General features: G+C 38.2%; 2 protein-coding genes across 3 annotated transcripts; one reads left to right on the forward strand and one right to left on the reverse strand.

Annotated features, from left to right (window-relative positions):
• The first annotated feature begins 1,909 nt into the window (after positions 1-1,909).
• LOC137712495 (probable serine/threonine protein kinase IREH1) lies at positions 1,910-10,558 on the forward strand. 2 transcript variants are annotated; one of them, XM_068451568.1, is made up of 18 exons: positions 1,910-2,823; positions 3,397-3,461; positions 3,580-3,762; positions 3,857-5,230; positions 5,584-5,756; positions 5,985-6,222; positions 6,721-6,813; positions 6,895-7,035; positions 7,132-7,224; positions 7,647-7,851; positions 8,228-8,313; positions 8,428-8,513; positions 9,021-9,072; positions 9,171-9,227; positions 9,328-9,501; positions 9,619-9,696; positions 9,960-10,046; positions 10,179-10,558. In XM_068451568.1, exons 1-17 carry the CDS (start codon positions 2,115-2,117, stop codon positions 10,041-10,043), a joined length of 3,891 nt encoding a protein of 1,296 aa, XP_068307669.1. In that variant the 5' UTR covers positions 1,910-2,114; the 3' UTR covers positions 10,044-10,046; positions 10,179-10,558. The 2 variants fall into 2 exon arrangements, with proteins under 2 accessions (XP_068307669.1, XP_068307668.1); XM_068451567.1 differs by having other exon boundaries at positions 9,960-10,558.
• A 1,610-nt stretch (positions 10,559-12,168) lies between these two features.
• LOC137713011 (probable inactive receptor kinase At1g48480) lies at positions 12,169-15,186 on the reverse strand. Its single transcript, XM_068452239.1, has 2 exons — positions 13,576-15,186; positions 12,169-13,077 (listed from the first exon to the last, which is right to left on the reverse strand). The coding sequence occupies exons 1-2, from the start codon at positions 14,897-14,899 to the stop codon at positions 12,458-12,460; spliced, it is 1,944 nt and encodes a 647-aa protein (XP_068308340.1). The 5' UTR covers positions 14,900-15,186; the 3' UTR covers positions 12,169-12,457.
• Positions 15,187-17,057: the final 1,871 nt, after the last annotated feature.

Raw genomic sequence — 17,057 nt, forward strand, 5'->3', positions numbered from 1 at the left:
CGGGCATGTGGCTGGCATGAGAAACAAAATCCATATGCTTTTATCATTGCATATTAAAATAGACTTGTGGAATGCATTGTCCTTGCTTGCATTATAAAAATACCCATTTGAGCTCACCAACATATTTAATTGATTTATATATATTCACATTTCAAAATAGTTATATTGAGTATGTTGTTATATTTTGGATGATATTATTTACATTTTTTTTTACTTCTTATATTATTTTGAATTTCGATTGTCGAACTAAATGAGTTAAAAAAATATTAATAGACAAAAATTAATAAAAGGTGTAGAAAATATTTGGAATGTGTGAATAATAATATTCTATACCTTTTGTTATCGTGTGCACAAGATGAAGTCTTACGAACAACTTTTATTTTTATAAATAAAAATAATATTCTACAATAAATTAATTGAAATTATACAATATAAAATTTATGTTCAAGTGCGTAAGTGCAGTACATCTGCTCTTTATCAACGCACAAATGCAGTACATATGCTTTTTATCAACACATAAGTGCAGTACATCTGCTCGTTATCGATGCTAATAAGTTCTTTAGTATATTAATAATTAAAAAATGGATTAAAGGTACAGTTTATATTGTTGTTGCTATACAACTACAACGCAACTTGTGCCTAAAAAAATAATATAATTAGCTTACAAGATCTCCGCTTTTATCTTTAGCCTTTTGATCATCCAAAAGTTTGTGGACTTAATAATTTTTTTATTTTCAGAAAAAAATGTTTCTAAATTGAAATAGTGACCCTCTTCCCTCGTGTTCGAGATTCCCCACTTCTTTTCTTGTTTAAAATAACGGTTGCTTTCGATGAAAATTTAAAATGAAGTTTCAAGAATTGTCAAACATTAGTTTGGATATAAAAGTTTATCTGATATTGAACATATGTATAAAAATATAGATAATATTTATCAATTTTAGGTTAAATTTAAAAGTTTTTCCGACATGAGGTCAAATTAAGACTTTAATTCTATTTTCATATTTTACACACTGCTATTGACAAACAAAAAAATAAAAAAAATAAGAAAAAATTGGGAGTCAATTTTCTTTTGTTCCGAAGTCTTGGACCCCATCCGCAATGAAGGAGGCATTACCCAGAATCCAGTTTGCAAATTGGCTAATTTAACCCAACTCATTGTGTAATGGGCTTTTGTTATGCTTTATGATGTTAAATGGGCTCAAAAGTTAAGCACCTCGCAGGCAAGGCAGGCCCAACTATTTTGCTCTTTCTAGTGCAGCGTGGGAGCCCTCTCACTAATTCTTAATATCAACTAATAACACTTAATAGTATGATTTAGTGATACTCTTCTTTACTTATAAATGACAGATTAGGTTCGATTCTCGATAATCAAATTTGAATCATAGTATTACTAGCTCGCTCAATATGAGGCTAAACCCTAAGTTTACCATATATTCTTAGTATAGATAAATATTATTTGTTAAAAAAAAAAAATAATATCAACTTGTAACAACTTTATACCACAGTATGTGATATTTTCCCTGATTTTAAGTAAAAAGTCTTAAATTCGAATTTCATAGATGAAGAAATGTATATGATCATTGCCCTCTCACATCTTTCATTTCATTGTGATATATGTGTTATTTTCTTTTTGTTTCGAGTACTAGTCTAACAACATTAAAAAGCGAGATACAAACTTAAAATCCAAAGAGATTCAAACTCAAATTATTGAATGCAAAAATAAATGATTTCAACATTACCCAAACGGTTCATCCAAAACGCAAACCTCTATATCTACAACTTTAGAAATACAAATTTCAAACATAGAAAATTGGAAATATCTTGTTGACGTTTGAAGTTTTAACAGTGTTTGAAATCAAAGGTTTGGAAAAATGATCACACGCGGAGGCGCTATATCCATGCCATTCGACTCGACTCACATTCTTCTCTCTTTTCTTCTTCGCCCCTCCTTCTCTCTCTACTTTCAAACCATCGACACATCCATTTCTCGAACTTCCAACCAACTCCTGCTTCTCTCTCTCTCCTCCACTTTCTCTCTCTAAAAGCAGCCCTATGCTTCCACGCTAGGGCTGCGCATATTTCACAAGCCCTAGAAAGGAAATCTATATACAGCAATGGTGTTCAAGGGCAGGTTCTTCTCCTCTAAGAAATCCGACTCCTCCAACAGCCCCGATGGGTCGAATAACAGCCCGCGATCTCTGGGTTCCAACTCCCCGATCCGATCCGATAAGAAGAAGCCTAAATCCGCATCCAAAGACGACTCGCCCGGCCCGAGTACCAGTTCCAGCGGCGGCGGCGGATTCAGTAGGCAGAGTCTAGTCAAAGACGGGTCAAAGAAGAAGGATGTGAAGGGGAAAGAGAGTCCAGCTCAGCTTAAGACGCCGGCGAAGTCCGCGAGCTCGACTGGCGCGACTCCGAAGAAGTCGTCTGCGTCCGCATCGGGGGCTGCGGAGTCGGCGGCTTCGGTGTCTCCCATTCTGGCGTCGTCGCTGGGGTTGAATAGGATAAAGACGAGATCGGGGCCGTTGCCTCAAGAGAGCTTTTTTGGGTTTAGGGGTGACAAAGGTTCGGCGCTGGGCTCGAGTAATTTGTCGAGGCCAGGGGTCGGCGATCGGAGTTTAGGGTCGGGAGGTGGGGGGAAGAAGAAGGAGGCTGCGAGTCAGAGTAGGATTGGGTTCAATGACAATGTGACAAGTGGGAGTTGGGGTGATAATGGCAGCAATTCTGATGCTGCATCAACCGGTAGCTTGCCTTCGAGAGACCAGAGCCCCAACGGGGTGGCGCCGTCGCGGTTACGGAAGGGAGAATCGTCGGCTGAAGATGGTATGATTTCGAGCAATTATGCGATGCAGGAGTTTTATAAGTTATGCTAATTTAGTTTATGCAGTATGCACTGGGTTATCGTTAAAGATTTAGCCTTTAGGTCGTGAATTGAGTTGGGAACTTGGGAGTCACATGGTTTTCGAAATCACTCTTGTAGGCTGTAGGCATTACCACAAAAATGACTTGAACTCCAACCAAAACTATTAAAGGTTAACGTTTGTGAAAGGCATTGATTTTGAATAATCTGTGGAGCTGTGAAAGCTTTATCTTTTGATGAGTGTGCAATGGTGTGATGAGTGGATGAGGCTCCGGTTCAGGCAGGTGTACCCTACCACTACATGAATCTAGTCTAAGGTAGTACTCCACCCATCAATTTGTGTAAGCTTAGGAAAACATGGACGACAAGTGCGGTTGGCGTGTAGTTAGTTTTTCTCATGCTTCATGAGTTGATACTAGAATGCCTTTGGTCTTTTATGCAAATTACTGGATTTTTTGGTACACTTTCATATTTTATACGATGTGTGGTGTATTTTCCCCTCTAATGGCTTTTGATACCTCCATCATCCTTAATAGGGAGAAACATATCATCTTGGGGTCACTCTGGAGGTTTAAGAAGTTCAGATGTATGTACACCAGAGGTGCGGGTACAATTATTTTATTTACGTCTCCACGTATTTATTTACTTATTTCTGATGGTTTCCTTGTTCTATTATTTCTTGTCATAATGTGTTTGCGATTGATATTTTTCCTTAATAGACTGCATATGATTGTGAAAATCCCAAGGAGTCCGAGTCGCCCCGTTTTCAAGCTATACTCCGCTTAACAAGTGCACCAAGGAAGAGGCTTCCTTCTGATATAAAAAGTTTTTCCCATGAACTGAATTCAAAAGGTGTACGACCTTTCCCATTTTGGAAGCCTCGAGGCTTGAACAACCTGGAGGTACTTTTGTCTTCATCTTATATCACCTTTTTATGAGTAGTTAAATTTGAACTAGGAAATTTCACCTGCTTGGAATCATGCTTCTGATATGCAGGAAATCTTGGTTGCAATTAGGGCAAAGTTTGACAAAGCAAAGGAAGAAGTGAACTCTGATCTGGCTATATTTGCAGCAGATTTAGTTGGAATTCTTGAAAAAGATGCAGATAATCATCCAGAGTTGCAGGAAACTCTTGAGGATTTGCTGGTTTTGGCACGAAGTTGTGCAGTGACATCATCTGGAGAGTTTTGGCTTCAGTGTGAAGGCATAGTTCAGGAATTGGATGATAGACGTCAAGAACTTCCTCCGGGTGTGCTGAAGCAGCTTCACACTCGAATGCTTTTCATACTCACAAGGTGTACTAGGTTGCTGCAATTCCATAAGGAAACCGGACTGGCCGAGGATGAACAGGTTTTCCAGCTTCGTCAATCAAGAGTTCTGCGTTCCACTGATAAAAGAATTCCGCCAAGTTTGGCAAAGGATCCAAAGAACTTAAGTGTTGCAAAAGCTTCTAAAGCAGCTTCAGCTAGGAAATCTTACAGTCAAGAGCAACACGGTTTGGAATGGAAGAGAGACCATGTTTTACCGGGAAATTTGTTCTCACCTCCTGTTGATCAACCACCTAAGAATTCGGAGTCTCCTGCTAGTAGGGACCGGATGACATCTTGGAAGAAATTCCCATCTCCGGTTGCGAAAAGCATGAAAGAAACTACTGAATTTAAGGAGCAGAGTGATCCTAAGGTTGAACATTTGAAAGGTTCAGACAACAAGAGAGGGACTTTTGACATTGATCCTACTTCTGTTAAGCTACCTGAGCCTTCTGGCAAGGATTCTCATGAGCGTTCTTCCAAGCACCAGCACAAACCGTCTTGGGGTTGGGGAAATCAACCGAATGTATCTGACGATAGTTCTATAATATGTCGCATCTGTGAGGAGGAGGTTCCAACTGCAAATGTGGAAGACCATTCAAGAATTTGTGCGATTGCTGATCGATGTGATCCAAAGGGTATAAGTGTGAATGAGCGTCTTGTCAGAATTTCTGAAACCCTTGAAAAACTGATGGAGTCCTTTGCTCAAAAGGATATCCAGCATGGTTTAGGTAGTCCAGACGTTGCGAAAGCATCTAATTCAAGTGTGACCGAAGAATCTGACGTTATATCTCCAAAACTTAGTGACTGGTCCCACAGAGGCTCAGAGGACATGCTCGATTGTTTTCCTGAAGCTGATAATTCAGCTTTTATGGATGACTTGAAAGGTCTACCTTCCATGTCATGTAGAACTCGTTTTGGTCCAAAGTCTGATCAAGGAATGACAACATCATCTGCAGGCAGCATGACTCCTAGGTCTCCCTTATTGACACCAAGGGCCAGTCAGATTGACTTGCTCCTTGCAGGCAAGGCTTCTTTCTCTGAGCAAGACGATATTCCTCAGGTATCTTATTAATCTATTTGATATTACAAATACTTATTTGCTCTGGGAGTTCCCCAAGCACATGCTTGTGATGCAATTGTTCGGCATTTGAATATCAATTTACAACCTGAGCTATAATCTTTGTCAAATTGAAAATGCAATGGAAACATCTTGCTGTCCTCTCCAAGTCTTTAAATTTTCACTTCAAATACTGTGCACCACCTGCAGATTATTAGTGTCTGCACACGGTGAAGTGGGATATATATTTTATTCAAACTTTCAAAGTTGCATGAATTTGATTTAATTTTAGTATTTGTTTTGCTCAAAGACTTATTTTTCATTCTATCAAAGCTAACTGCTTTTGGATGATGCAGATGAATGAACTTTCTGATATTGCTCGGTGCGTAGCAAATACGCCTTTGGATGATGATCGCTCTATGCCATATCTACTGTCTTGTCTTGAAGACTTGAGAGTTGTTATAGACCGCAGAAAGTTTGATGCACTTACCGTGGAAACATTTGGGGCACGCGTTGAGAAGCTGATTCGGTGGGTACTTGCTGCTATTTTTATTGGTTTTAACAAGCTTCAAGCCTTGAACTAAAGTGTTCATTAATGTTCCTTGAATGTGGGTACTTGCTGCTATTTTTCTTGGTATCTACATTTCTCCTGAAATGTGGTATTAAACAATTCATTAAGAAATCATCAGAACTACGTGTAACCTTTTCAGTTCCTTTCTAAGTTCAATTTTACATTGTCGTAATGTTGATATTCTAGGGAGAAGTATTTGCAGCTTTGTGAGTTAGTGGATGATGAGAAGGTTGATTTAGCAACTACCGTAATTGATGAAGAAGCTCCACTAGAAGATGACGTGGTTCGTACAGGCCCTGTACAGTTTTCCAAGGACCGAACATCTATAGATGACTTTGAAATTATCAAGCCAATAAGCCGTGGGGCATTTGGGCGAGTTTTCTTAGCTAAAAAGAGAACAACAGGGGATCTTTTTGCGATTAAGGTACCACATAATTAGACGTGTAATTTCTTGCTGACTGTATTGCTCCATGTCACCTTTAGTTTGATTAAGCTTCCTGTTTTTCTCTGATATAATTTTCTGTACGTTACCGAGTTTTTACTTTTTTTAGTTTTTTGGGTGATTTATTCATGTTATAGCCGGCCTTCTGTGTGCTTTTATTGTGATAGCTCTTCTTCTCTATTTTTATTTTTAATTTGAACCTGTGGAAACTTTTGGCATACATCAATTTAGTGGTTTTTCAACCACATTCTATTTTTGTTTGGAAGCTGCGTACAATTTTTTTGGTTAAAACTTATTACAACTACTGTAAGTATGAAAATGATGATATTTTGGATCATACCTAGCCTGTCTAGTCTATGAAATTTCAGTGTTTCCATCCCCACAAACACCCTGAAAACAAAGAAAAGAATGTTTTGGTTTTTCCCTATCATTGAGCATGAAGAGGATTTGCTCATTCTTATTTTGTATCATTTGTAACAGGTTCTTAAAAAGGCTGATATGATCCGGAAAAATGCTGTTGAAAGTATTTTAGCAGAACGTGACATCTTGATTTCAGTCCGCAATCCTTTTGTGGTGAGCAGGTGTTCTAGCAAAGCGTTTTACCTTGCCTTGAGAACATTTTGTTTCATTCTAACACAATTTGAACTGTATCAGGTTCGCTTCTTCTATTCTTTTACTTGTAGTGAAAACTTGTATCTTGTGATGGAGTATTTGAATGGAGGAGATCTATACTCATTGTTGAGAAGTTTAGGCTGCTTGGACGAGGAGGTTGCTCGTGTATATATAGCAGAAGTGGTATAGGCTTGCAACTTCTTCAGAACTATTTTGCTGCATACTTCGCTTTGCAAGTTCATAGTCTGAGGTCATGTTTGTCTATTTTTGATTTTGCAGGTGCTTGCTTTAGAGTATTTACATTCACTTCGTGTGGTTCATCGTGATTTGAAGCCTGACAATTTGTTAATTGCTCATGACGGCCATGTTAAGGCATGTACATACAGATTTATCTTATTAGTTTTGTTGCGTTTCAATGTCAATATAATAGTGCCTTTAATATCATCGAGTTTTTCAGTTGAAGCAGGATAGTGAAATTTGAAAATCTATCTCTACTAGAGCTCGTGATAGTTACATGGTTTAGCTTTAGTTGGATGCATATTTTGTTCAAGATAAATGAAACGTTTTGTATAAATTTCAATTATTTCACATCATAAAATAGAGCACTAGCACTCACATAGGCACATCCGAAGATTGCTCTCAATCTATTTCTTTCTTAAATAAATAATTTCAGTAGTTTGTGCCTAGTGGGTTGGAAATAATTTTCATTTTTGTGTAGCAGTTGAATGGGGGTTATAGATGGCTTTCACTTCTTTGTCCACCCAAATTTAACCTTTTGTATTCCATCTGAGCAGTTGACAGACTTTGGGCTTTCGAAGGTTGGTCTCATCAACAGCACTGATGATTTATCTGGTCCAGCAGTTAGTAGCACATCCCTTCTTGGGGAAGATGAACCCGAATTATCTCTCTCTGAGCATCAGCGAGAAAGCCGAAAGAAACGTTCTGCAGTCGGTACACCTGACTATTTGGCACCAGAGATACTTTTGGGAACAGGACATGGTTCGTATAGCCTTTTCTAAGTTTAAGGTGCTATTATTGCCTTTATCTTGTTCTAAACTTTTCAGCCTTAGATTAAGCTTCAACATCAAGAAAGAAATACTAATTAGCCCGATGTTCAACTATGGGCTAAAATGTTTAAATCATTTTTCATTGGTACTCTTTAGTCTTTCATGGAAGCTTAAGGGCACCCAACCATACTGCTCTTGTTTTCCCTGCTTTTCCCCAAACATGCTGTTCACTTATTTGGTTGATCACTATTTAAGTATTTAAGGGCGTGGCCATTATGCTCTTGTGTTTTTGCCGAACAGCTTTCTGTTCTGTTTATTGGTTAAACCGTTGTAAGATTAACAACTTGCTGCTGTTCTATGGTCCACAGGTGCAACTGCAGATTGGTGGTCTGTTGGTGTCATTTTATTTGAATTGATTGTTGGAATTCCACCTTTCAATGCTGAGCATCCTCAGGTTAATACATTGCATCTAAAATATGTTATAATACATAGGCTTGGTGTTTACAACAAAAATTGTTTGTGATTTTACAGTTTGTTCTTTTTAACCATTTTCTTCTTTTGCTTGTAGACTATATTTGATAATATTCTCAACCGTAATATTCCTTGGCCTGGGGTTGGCGAGATGAGTCCTGAAGCACAGGATCTTATTGATCAGTAAGTGAATCATCCAAGATTTTATGCGATTTTATTGCTTTCAAAGATATGTTTTGTTACTGCTTTGCTAAGGAGGAAATATTTGTTTCTGTTGAAGTTAGCATCTCCATTGAAGTTGACCATTAGTCAGTTTGTGTTGAGATCAAGGGCATTGGCGCTCTGTTTTGGTTTAGTTTTCAGATACTTGTGTCAACATTCTTGAACTTCTTTAATTCTACTGCAAGTTATGAACCCGTCACTCATGGTTTCAGTCTGCAGGAACTCTCTTCTTATTTTGCAAGGAGGCCTAAACGTGGAATAACAATTTTTATCTAATTTGTTAATTTGTTCTTTGAATGCGTGGGATTGAAAAGTGATCTTAGATTTTGTTTGAATTTGTGTTCCATTTTAAGGGTCCATTATGTTCAAACATGCAAATGCATATTCATGCATATTTACATGTGATGTCTAGTGACAGCATGTAGTTGTGATGTTTGTTTAGTTAATGCTGATACAATTAGTTTACAGGTTATTGACAGAAGATCCTAATCAAAGACTTGGAGCTAGAGGTGCATCAGAGGTATTTGTTAGTTAGATTTGCTTCTTATTCATTATATTTTAGTGCATGATCTTTCAAACTTCTTCGATAAACTAACAAAACTGCAATCTGTGATAAAGGTGAAGCAGCATCCATTCTTTAAAGATGTCAACTGGGACACGCTTGCCAGGCAAAAGGTGTGATACAGCGTATTCATAAATAATAAAAATGAAGACATAGATTTTTCATCTTCGGGTTGGTTAGCACCACTCCCTTATGACTTCTCATTTCTTGCAGGCTGCGTTTGTTCCCACTTCAGAGAGTGCTCTAGATACCAGTTACTTCACCAGTCGTTACGCATGGAATCCTTCAGATCAACATGTATATCCACCCAGTGACATGGATGATTCCAGTGATTCTGACAGCTTAAGTGGCAGCAGCAGTTGCTTGAGCAACCGTCATGAGGAAGTGGTACATTAGTTCAAGAAACGAGTGCTTTTAACTACTGATAAGAATATATTTTATATTGCCCGTATTTCAATATAATTTGCAGCACTGACATGATCTTGGGGCGACGTTCATTGACAGGGTGATGAATGTGGGGGTCTGACAGAGTTCGAGTCTGGCTCTTCTATCAATTACTCTTTCAGTAATTTCTCATTTAAGGTATTTCTTAACTTACAAGGCTGTCGTTTCTTTTATCATCTCTAAAATGACCACTCAAGATGCTCATACTGTAATTAGTCGTGAGTTCTTCATGAATAGTGTCTTGGATGCCATGTATTTTTTGTTTCCTCTTGTCATCCGTCATCTTATGCTGATGTTGCTTTCCCACTGCTTTGCATGGATCTATTTTTGTTAATTATTTAGTTCATTTTTTCACCTTTTCGTGACATATCTTACTTTATTTTCTTATGATCATGGTTCAGAATCTCTCCCAGCTTGCATCAATCAACTATGATCTGCTTTCAAAGGGTTTTAAGGACGATCCGTCATTGAATCCCAGCGCATAGCAGGTTGCTCCTGGTTGTCTCAAAACCCAGGATTAGGGCTTTGCCACCGAAATGATTTGGGCTTGTTTTTGGGGCCTAATCACCTCGTCGTTGTTTGTACATATGATCATCGATCATTTTTTCTTTCGTTTACAGTGAGCAGTTGAGAGCAATTTGAGTGATGAATTTGCACCTGGAGAGATGGAAGAATTCAGAAAACTCAAAAAGCCGAAACTGGTTCGGTATGTGCTCCTTGCTCTTATAGGTAACTTATCCGCCGCAGGGGCGTCAATTTTACGGTCTGAGTAGTCTTTTGTATCTTAAGGACTTTGATGTATCCTAATTGGTATACCCTGTGCTGGTTGAGCTTGAGGATTTTTGTCACTAGTCTCTTGGTTTTCCTTCCCCATGGCAATGTGAAAACACATCCTCTCTCTTCCAAATCGCACTGTATCTTGTTTTATTCAATTTTTCGACAGATGCGGAGCGTTGTATGTGTGCAGTGGAATAAAATAAGACACAATATTTACGAGGTTCAGTAAGTGTGCTTACGTTCTTGGGGTAGTAGTAGTACGTTCTTTCATTATCTGAAAAAATAGGAGTGCAAAATAACTTTCACTATTTTCTCTTTTCTCTCTAGCATGGCTGAATGGTAATTTCTTCATATAAATAATAATCCATTTGATTTTTCTTTGGATAAATAGTAACGAACTATTTATGTGGCCCATCCACATATATTACAATAATTTTGACTTTTATGTGGAGAATATTCATTGCAAATGATTCAAGCGTTTGGTGAAAAATGCATGAGCATTAAGGAAAGGGTAGTGTTACTTACACATTATTTTTTACTTTTAACGCATTTCTCAATTTTTTGGCTGTGGGACTAAATGAGTTAAAGAGAAATAAAAGACAAAACTTATAACAGTGTATGAAATGTAAAAAAGAGTGTAGCATTATTCTATGGAAAAGTTGTAATCCAATTTGAGGGCTTATCGTCTATTGAGTCGTACGTTTTTATGAATTTTGAAAGAATAGTGGAGCACCTCAAATTTTCAGATGTGTATAAAAAAAATTATTCTTTGACATAGGACATAATAGAAGCATGGTTATTTTTTTACATAATGTTGCATATTTGTGAAAAAGTCAATTTTCATGATGTAGACGATGAAAGACATTTAGTTTCAAATTATCAGTGCATGTAAGTAGAAGTAATATTACACTTATCACCTATTTGTGTTATCGTTCTAACAGAAGTACGATCTACTTACACAGGTGAATCTCATCTATATTAAAAGAATTATACAAATTATAATAAAAATAACATTTTTTTTTTTGTATGAAATGAATAATTGATACGTGAAAGATCATCTGGAATATCCCAAAAAAAGGTTATTAATTGGTCAAAATTGGGATTAGAGAAAAAGGTTTTAACTGTATAGATTATTCATAGTACACCCAAAAAAGCTTCAGGACAGGACAGCACAAACCCAGGACAAAAATATCCCATGTTTTGGAAAAACCAAAATTTTGTTTTCTCTCATATATTGAAGGCTTGTTAATTGTTATGCACCACATTTTAATGAAAAGAGGGCCTTGGATGCCAACAAAATCTAACCACAACCAAGGACCACCGCATCACTCTCCTGTCTCCTCTCTTTTCACACTTCCCTCCACCTCACGCATTAGTTTGGTCCACCACCAAGCTTCATCATCACCACAAAACCTCGACTAAAACGTCATTGTAATGGTATTTCAGATCAGTCACACACTGATACAAAGTTTTCTTCATCCTCATCTCCATCACAAAAGCATCATGTTACTTTCCATCTTTCCCGAATCCAAAATTACAAAGTTTTCTTCATCCTCGTCTTCATCGCAAAGCATCGTGTTACTTTCCGCCTTTCCTGTATTCAAAATTGTTGTATCATCCCATACATGCAGGGATTTTTGTAACTAAACCACGTGACAAGAAAGAGAAATATGGAGAGCGAAACAATAACTAACAAAGGTTTGCTTAATTTCATAAATCTTTCACCAAAGTATGAAAAGACATGACAACCAACACATGAAGCAACCAAAACATCTTAATTTCAAGTAGCTAAAATAGTTGTAATAAATGATAACAAATAAAAGACAAAAGGCAAAAGGTGAAGTAATAATTACATAAAACCATAATCCACCAACAACAAATGGAACTGATATCCACCCCAAAAGTGTACCTAAAAGGGCAGTAAAAAAAAAACTAGTGCAATGGGGAACAATTGGGTGAAAAAAAAAAAAAAAAAATTATAGTTTGGCTCCCAAGGAAGGTGAGAGGAAGACTTGGATTTTTAACATACAACAAAATCACCAGATTTAACACAACAAAGCAAGGAATTGCCCTGCAAATCCATGAGGGAAGATGGCCGAAGGCCGGCCCTGAGCAACTCAACTCATCGAGAGGACACATCGTCTAAACCACGGACAACCGCGGGCTGCTCATCTCGCAAGCTAGAATGACGTAGCTCCTCAATGCGCCTTGTCACTTCGGAGATTGAAGGGCGTTTGTCAGGATACTGAGCCGAACAATCTATTGCAAGTTGCAAGAGCTGAACCATCTCCTCCTCGACATTCTGGAACCTGAGGAGCTCAACATCGAAAACCTCTGAAGTCCACTCCTCTTTGACTATGGACTGAACCCACCTTGGGAGGTCAACTCCTTCCTCATTCAAGAGCGCTTGAGTTGGGGGCTTCCCAGTAAGTAGCTCCAAGAGCAATACCCCAAAGCTATAAACATCGGCCTTTTGGGATACCTTGCGAGGATCAGTAACCTCTGGTGCCCGGTAGCCAGAAACTCGGTTGGGAGTGGATGAGGGACCAACAAGGTGTGCTAGGCCGAAGTCAGAAACCCGAGCTTCATAGGACTTTGTTAGCAGGATGTTGGATGACTTGATGTTTCCATGCGAGACAGTTTGGCCTTGAGAGTGTAGGTATTCAATTCCACGGGCAGCTCCAAGGGCAATTCTGGACCTGATTTCCCAATTCAATGGGGTCCTGCCTGCTCCTTTGTTTCCTGTAGTGTCAAGATAGAACGCAAGATGGGAATTTGAACCAAAAATCTATAAAATGGTTTTGGAATAACAGCAATTCCTGATTAATGATGCATATACGAAGACTACGCTGATAGCATAACTTAGATCATGCAAAACGAAGTACTAACAAAACTGAAATTACAAAGAATATATATATCACTAATAGATTTCAACCGTACGAGAGGAAACAAGCACGAAAATGAGTAACACAGAGTCTGTGGAGATGCAAAATTATGCATAACAAATCCTCAGAGACTACTCAAATAGCACATTAACATTTCTAATCTTATCCAGATTCGGAGAAACTAATGATGCATCAGAAGAGATCACATCCATCATCATCAAAATTCCAGCAAAGAAATAAAGAAACAACAATATAACTGAAATGGCAGAGCAACATATACAAAGATATATGCGTGTGTGTGTGTGTGTGTGTATCAACCAATAAAGCAAGCAATCAAATAGGAAGAAACACTGACCGTGCAAAAGTGCAGATAAGCTTCCCATAGGCATGTAATCATAGACAAGAAGCTTCTCATCTCTGCTGAAATAGTAGGCCCTCAGGGGCACCAAAGTTTCATGATCCTTCACTCCCACAGCTTCAATCTTTTCTTTAAACTCGCTCTCCGAAATTGTCACATCCCTCAGCCTCTTCACGGCCACCACAGTCCCAGCCTCCAGAACCGCCTTGTATGCGGTCCCGAAAGTCCCCTTCCCCAAAACCTCCGCCGAAGCTCTCAACAAGTCCTCCAGATCAAACACCCTCGCCCCATTGCCAAAAAACACCAGCTTTTTAGCACCAACGGCGCTATTGGCTTCACTTTTCCCATTCCCCACCATCGCCGCCGCCGCAGCAGCCGCCACCGAAGACCCATTTCCGTATCCCACATTTTCAGCCTCCGCGGGCAGCTTCTCGCCGGGAATCTCGACATCCGGGTGCTTCACGGTGGCGATGTCGACGGAGCTCGTCTTCTTGCTCTTCTTCTTTCGGCAGAAAAATATCAAAAGCATGACAATCACGAGAAAAGACAGCACGGATCCGATCACAATACCGGCAATAGCACCACCTGAAAGCTTTCTCCCTTTGTGGCTGTCATTCATGTTTATATCTCCTCCGCCATCTCCAGGGCAAGCATCAAGCGGAAGCCCACATAGCGAATTACCCAGAAACGAGCTTGAAGAGTAAGACTGCAACTGCTTCGGAACAGACCCGTTTAGCAAATTGTTGGATACATTAAACTGGTCGAGATTAGGAAGCTTCAGCTCAGGAATCGCTCCAGAAAGCTTGTTGCTTTCAAGATACAAAGTCCTTAGGCGGGTGAGATTGTTGAAACCCAGTGAGATCTCGCCGGAAAAATTGTTGGACGCCAAGTTCAGCCGGACCAAGTCGTGTAGACTGTACAAAAACTCTGGGATTTCGCCGGAGAAAAGGTTCCCCTGCAAGTAAAGGTTACGAAGAGTAACACAGGCGGAGAGATCTGACGGCAGAGGACCCCTTAAAGCGTTGAGACGGAGACTGAGAGTGCGGAGACTAGTCAGATTTCCAAAAATGCCACTCGGGATTACGCCGGATAGAGCCACGCCGGGAAGACGAATCCCCGTGACACGGTTGTCCTCACAGTTGACGCCAGCCCACGAACATGGGCTGGTCTGGTTCACATTCCAAAGCAGAGTTCGGCCGCCGACGGCGGAGCGCAGGGCCAGTAGAGCGGCGCGGTCAGAAGCCAGATCTGGTTTTGCAATGGGGATCAAAAGCAGCAGGGAGAAGAGGAAAAGGCAAAGCCTTTGGGTTTGGGAATGCATTTTGGTGGAACCCCAGATGGCGTTTTTGGTGAATTGGGTGGGGGTGTGGATTTCTGGGGTTTTCAAGGATCATACATTGTTCTGGTTTTTGGGTTTCAGAGGAGGAGAGAGAGAGAGGAGAAAGTGTGTTTTGGGAGCTGCATTTCCTCGTTTCTTTTTGGCCCTTTTTGTTGGCCTTCTGGTTCCCTAGGAGAGAGAAAGAAGAGAGAGAGAGGGAGTACAGGCTACAGGCTGTGAGGTAAATACTAAAATAGGGAAGAAAGGAGAGAGAGTAGACCCTAGCTGTGTGCAGTGACAGTTAGGAGAGTGAAGGAGAAGTGGTGACCTGATGGGTGGTGTAGTCAACTGTCATTTACTCTTTTGTCCTTTGCTTTTTTTGGTCTTTTGCTTTTCTTCTTCTTTTCCTTTTATTTTTACTAGATGTTTTTAAAAAAAAATTAATAAAAATAGTTTGAAAATTTAAAGATTTAACGAAAATAATAAAATAAAAGATAAAATAAATAATATTAAAATTAACTTTTTAGTATAAAAATATAAATTTTTGTTAAAGTAAACAATATAGATAACTTTTTGTTAAAATTCCTTATTTTTTAATATTTTTCTTTGTTTTCTCTCCCTATAAATTACATTTTAGATGGGTTTGTTTGTTTTCTGATATTTTGTTATTTAATTTATTTAAGAAATTGGCTTATGTGTATTTGGATTGTTTGTACAAGTGTATGGTGGATGTTGATTTTTATCAATTCTTTTAACAATTTTTCTTTGTAAACGTTTTTGTTCATCAATGAATTAATTGAGAAAATGGCAATGACAAATTTGATTTGGAAGCCTCATAGACCGAAGTAAAATTCAAATGCAATAATGAGTTATATATGATTATCTTTATCTTGTTACAGGGTTTAGATGCGAAAATAAATGACTAAGGTTGAAAATAAAATATTTAAATAATTGTAAAAGTCAGGTCTAACGGTTAAAATACTTGTAGCGATAAATGATACGTAGCATTGAAGTCATATACCAAAGATCACTGTTTAATACCCCATATATTATTTGTACAACGGCCTAATTATTCATTGGACATAGTCACACACATAATTACAAATTCCATAAACAATTTGGCACAAGCTGTTGATCGGGGTGGCATTGAACCACTCCGCTCCACTTGTACGTTCAACACAAAAACCAAATGTAACTCGCGTATACATTAACTATATGTATTCATTTTAGTACTGAGTTAATTATTTTATAAAATAGGTGTTTTAGAGGACTTTCCAATTGTTAAACATTGAAGTAATACCAAATGGTGTACTTTTTTTGTTTTTTTTGTAGTTATGACAACCATATTTTTCATCAAATCTTTCTTTACCATTTGCACTTTTTATCCGTATCTCAGTTTATATTTTACACTATATATTGTTTCACTGTAACACATATATTCATTCTTAATGTCCCACTTTATTCTATTTCATCAAATAAGTTAACAGAGTCGTTAATTGTGCTAGCGTGGCATGAACAATTTAGTTTTTTCAACTAAGTTGGTGGGTCAAATCTTTACAAAATGATCCGAAAACTTTGAAATTGACTCACAAACTTTGAAGTTCAACCTTCTTTTTTTTCTTCTCTTAACCGGGAGAAATCAAAATCTAGTTTGAAATTAACCTACCTCTCTTTATTCATGGGTTCTACTAACATGACATGTCATATGCTACACAACTAACATAGTTGATGGAATAGGTTACCGTGATATATGAGGGAAGAATGCATGTGGTAAAATATATCAGATAAAGTGAGACACAAATGAAGACTGCAGGTGGCAAATCGGAAAAAAAAATAAAAATAAAAAATAAAAACTACATTGGATACTATTATTAGAGCAGTGAAATAACATAAACTTTCATCCCAATTTTCAACTGAGAAAAACTGAATTTTTGTCATTTAACTTGTTCAATCATCAACAATATATTTGTCGATATTTAAGATAATCAACTTGCTTTTTCCAAAAGCCAAAACTTAAAGTTGATGACAAAACAAGATGTCTATTTCTAAAGAGGTTGACGATTTGGCACTGCTTGCTTAACTTATAATCTAATAGCTAGGCATATTTTATTTTCCCTAAAGTTTAAATATTTCTAAATCTGTGTGTTTCGGGTGTTCATTT

The sequence above is a fragment of the Pyrus communis genome, chromosome 13 (genome assembly GCF_963583255.1).
Source record: "Pyrus communis chromosome 13, drPyrComm1.1, whole genome shotgun sequence".
NCBI lineage: Eukaryota > Viridiplantae > Streptophyta > Magnoliopsida > Rosales > Rosaceae > Pyrus > Pyrus communis.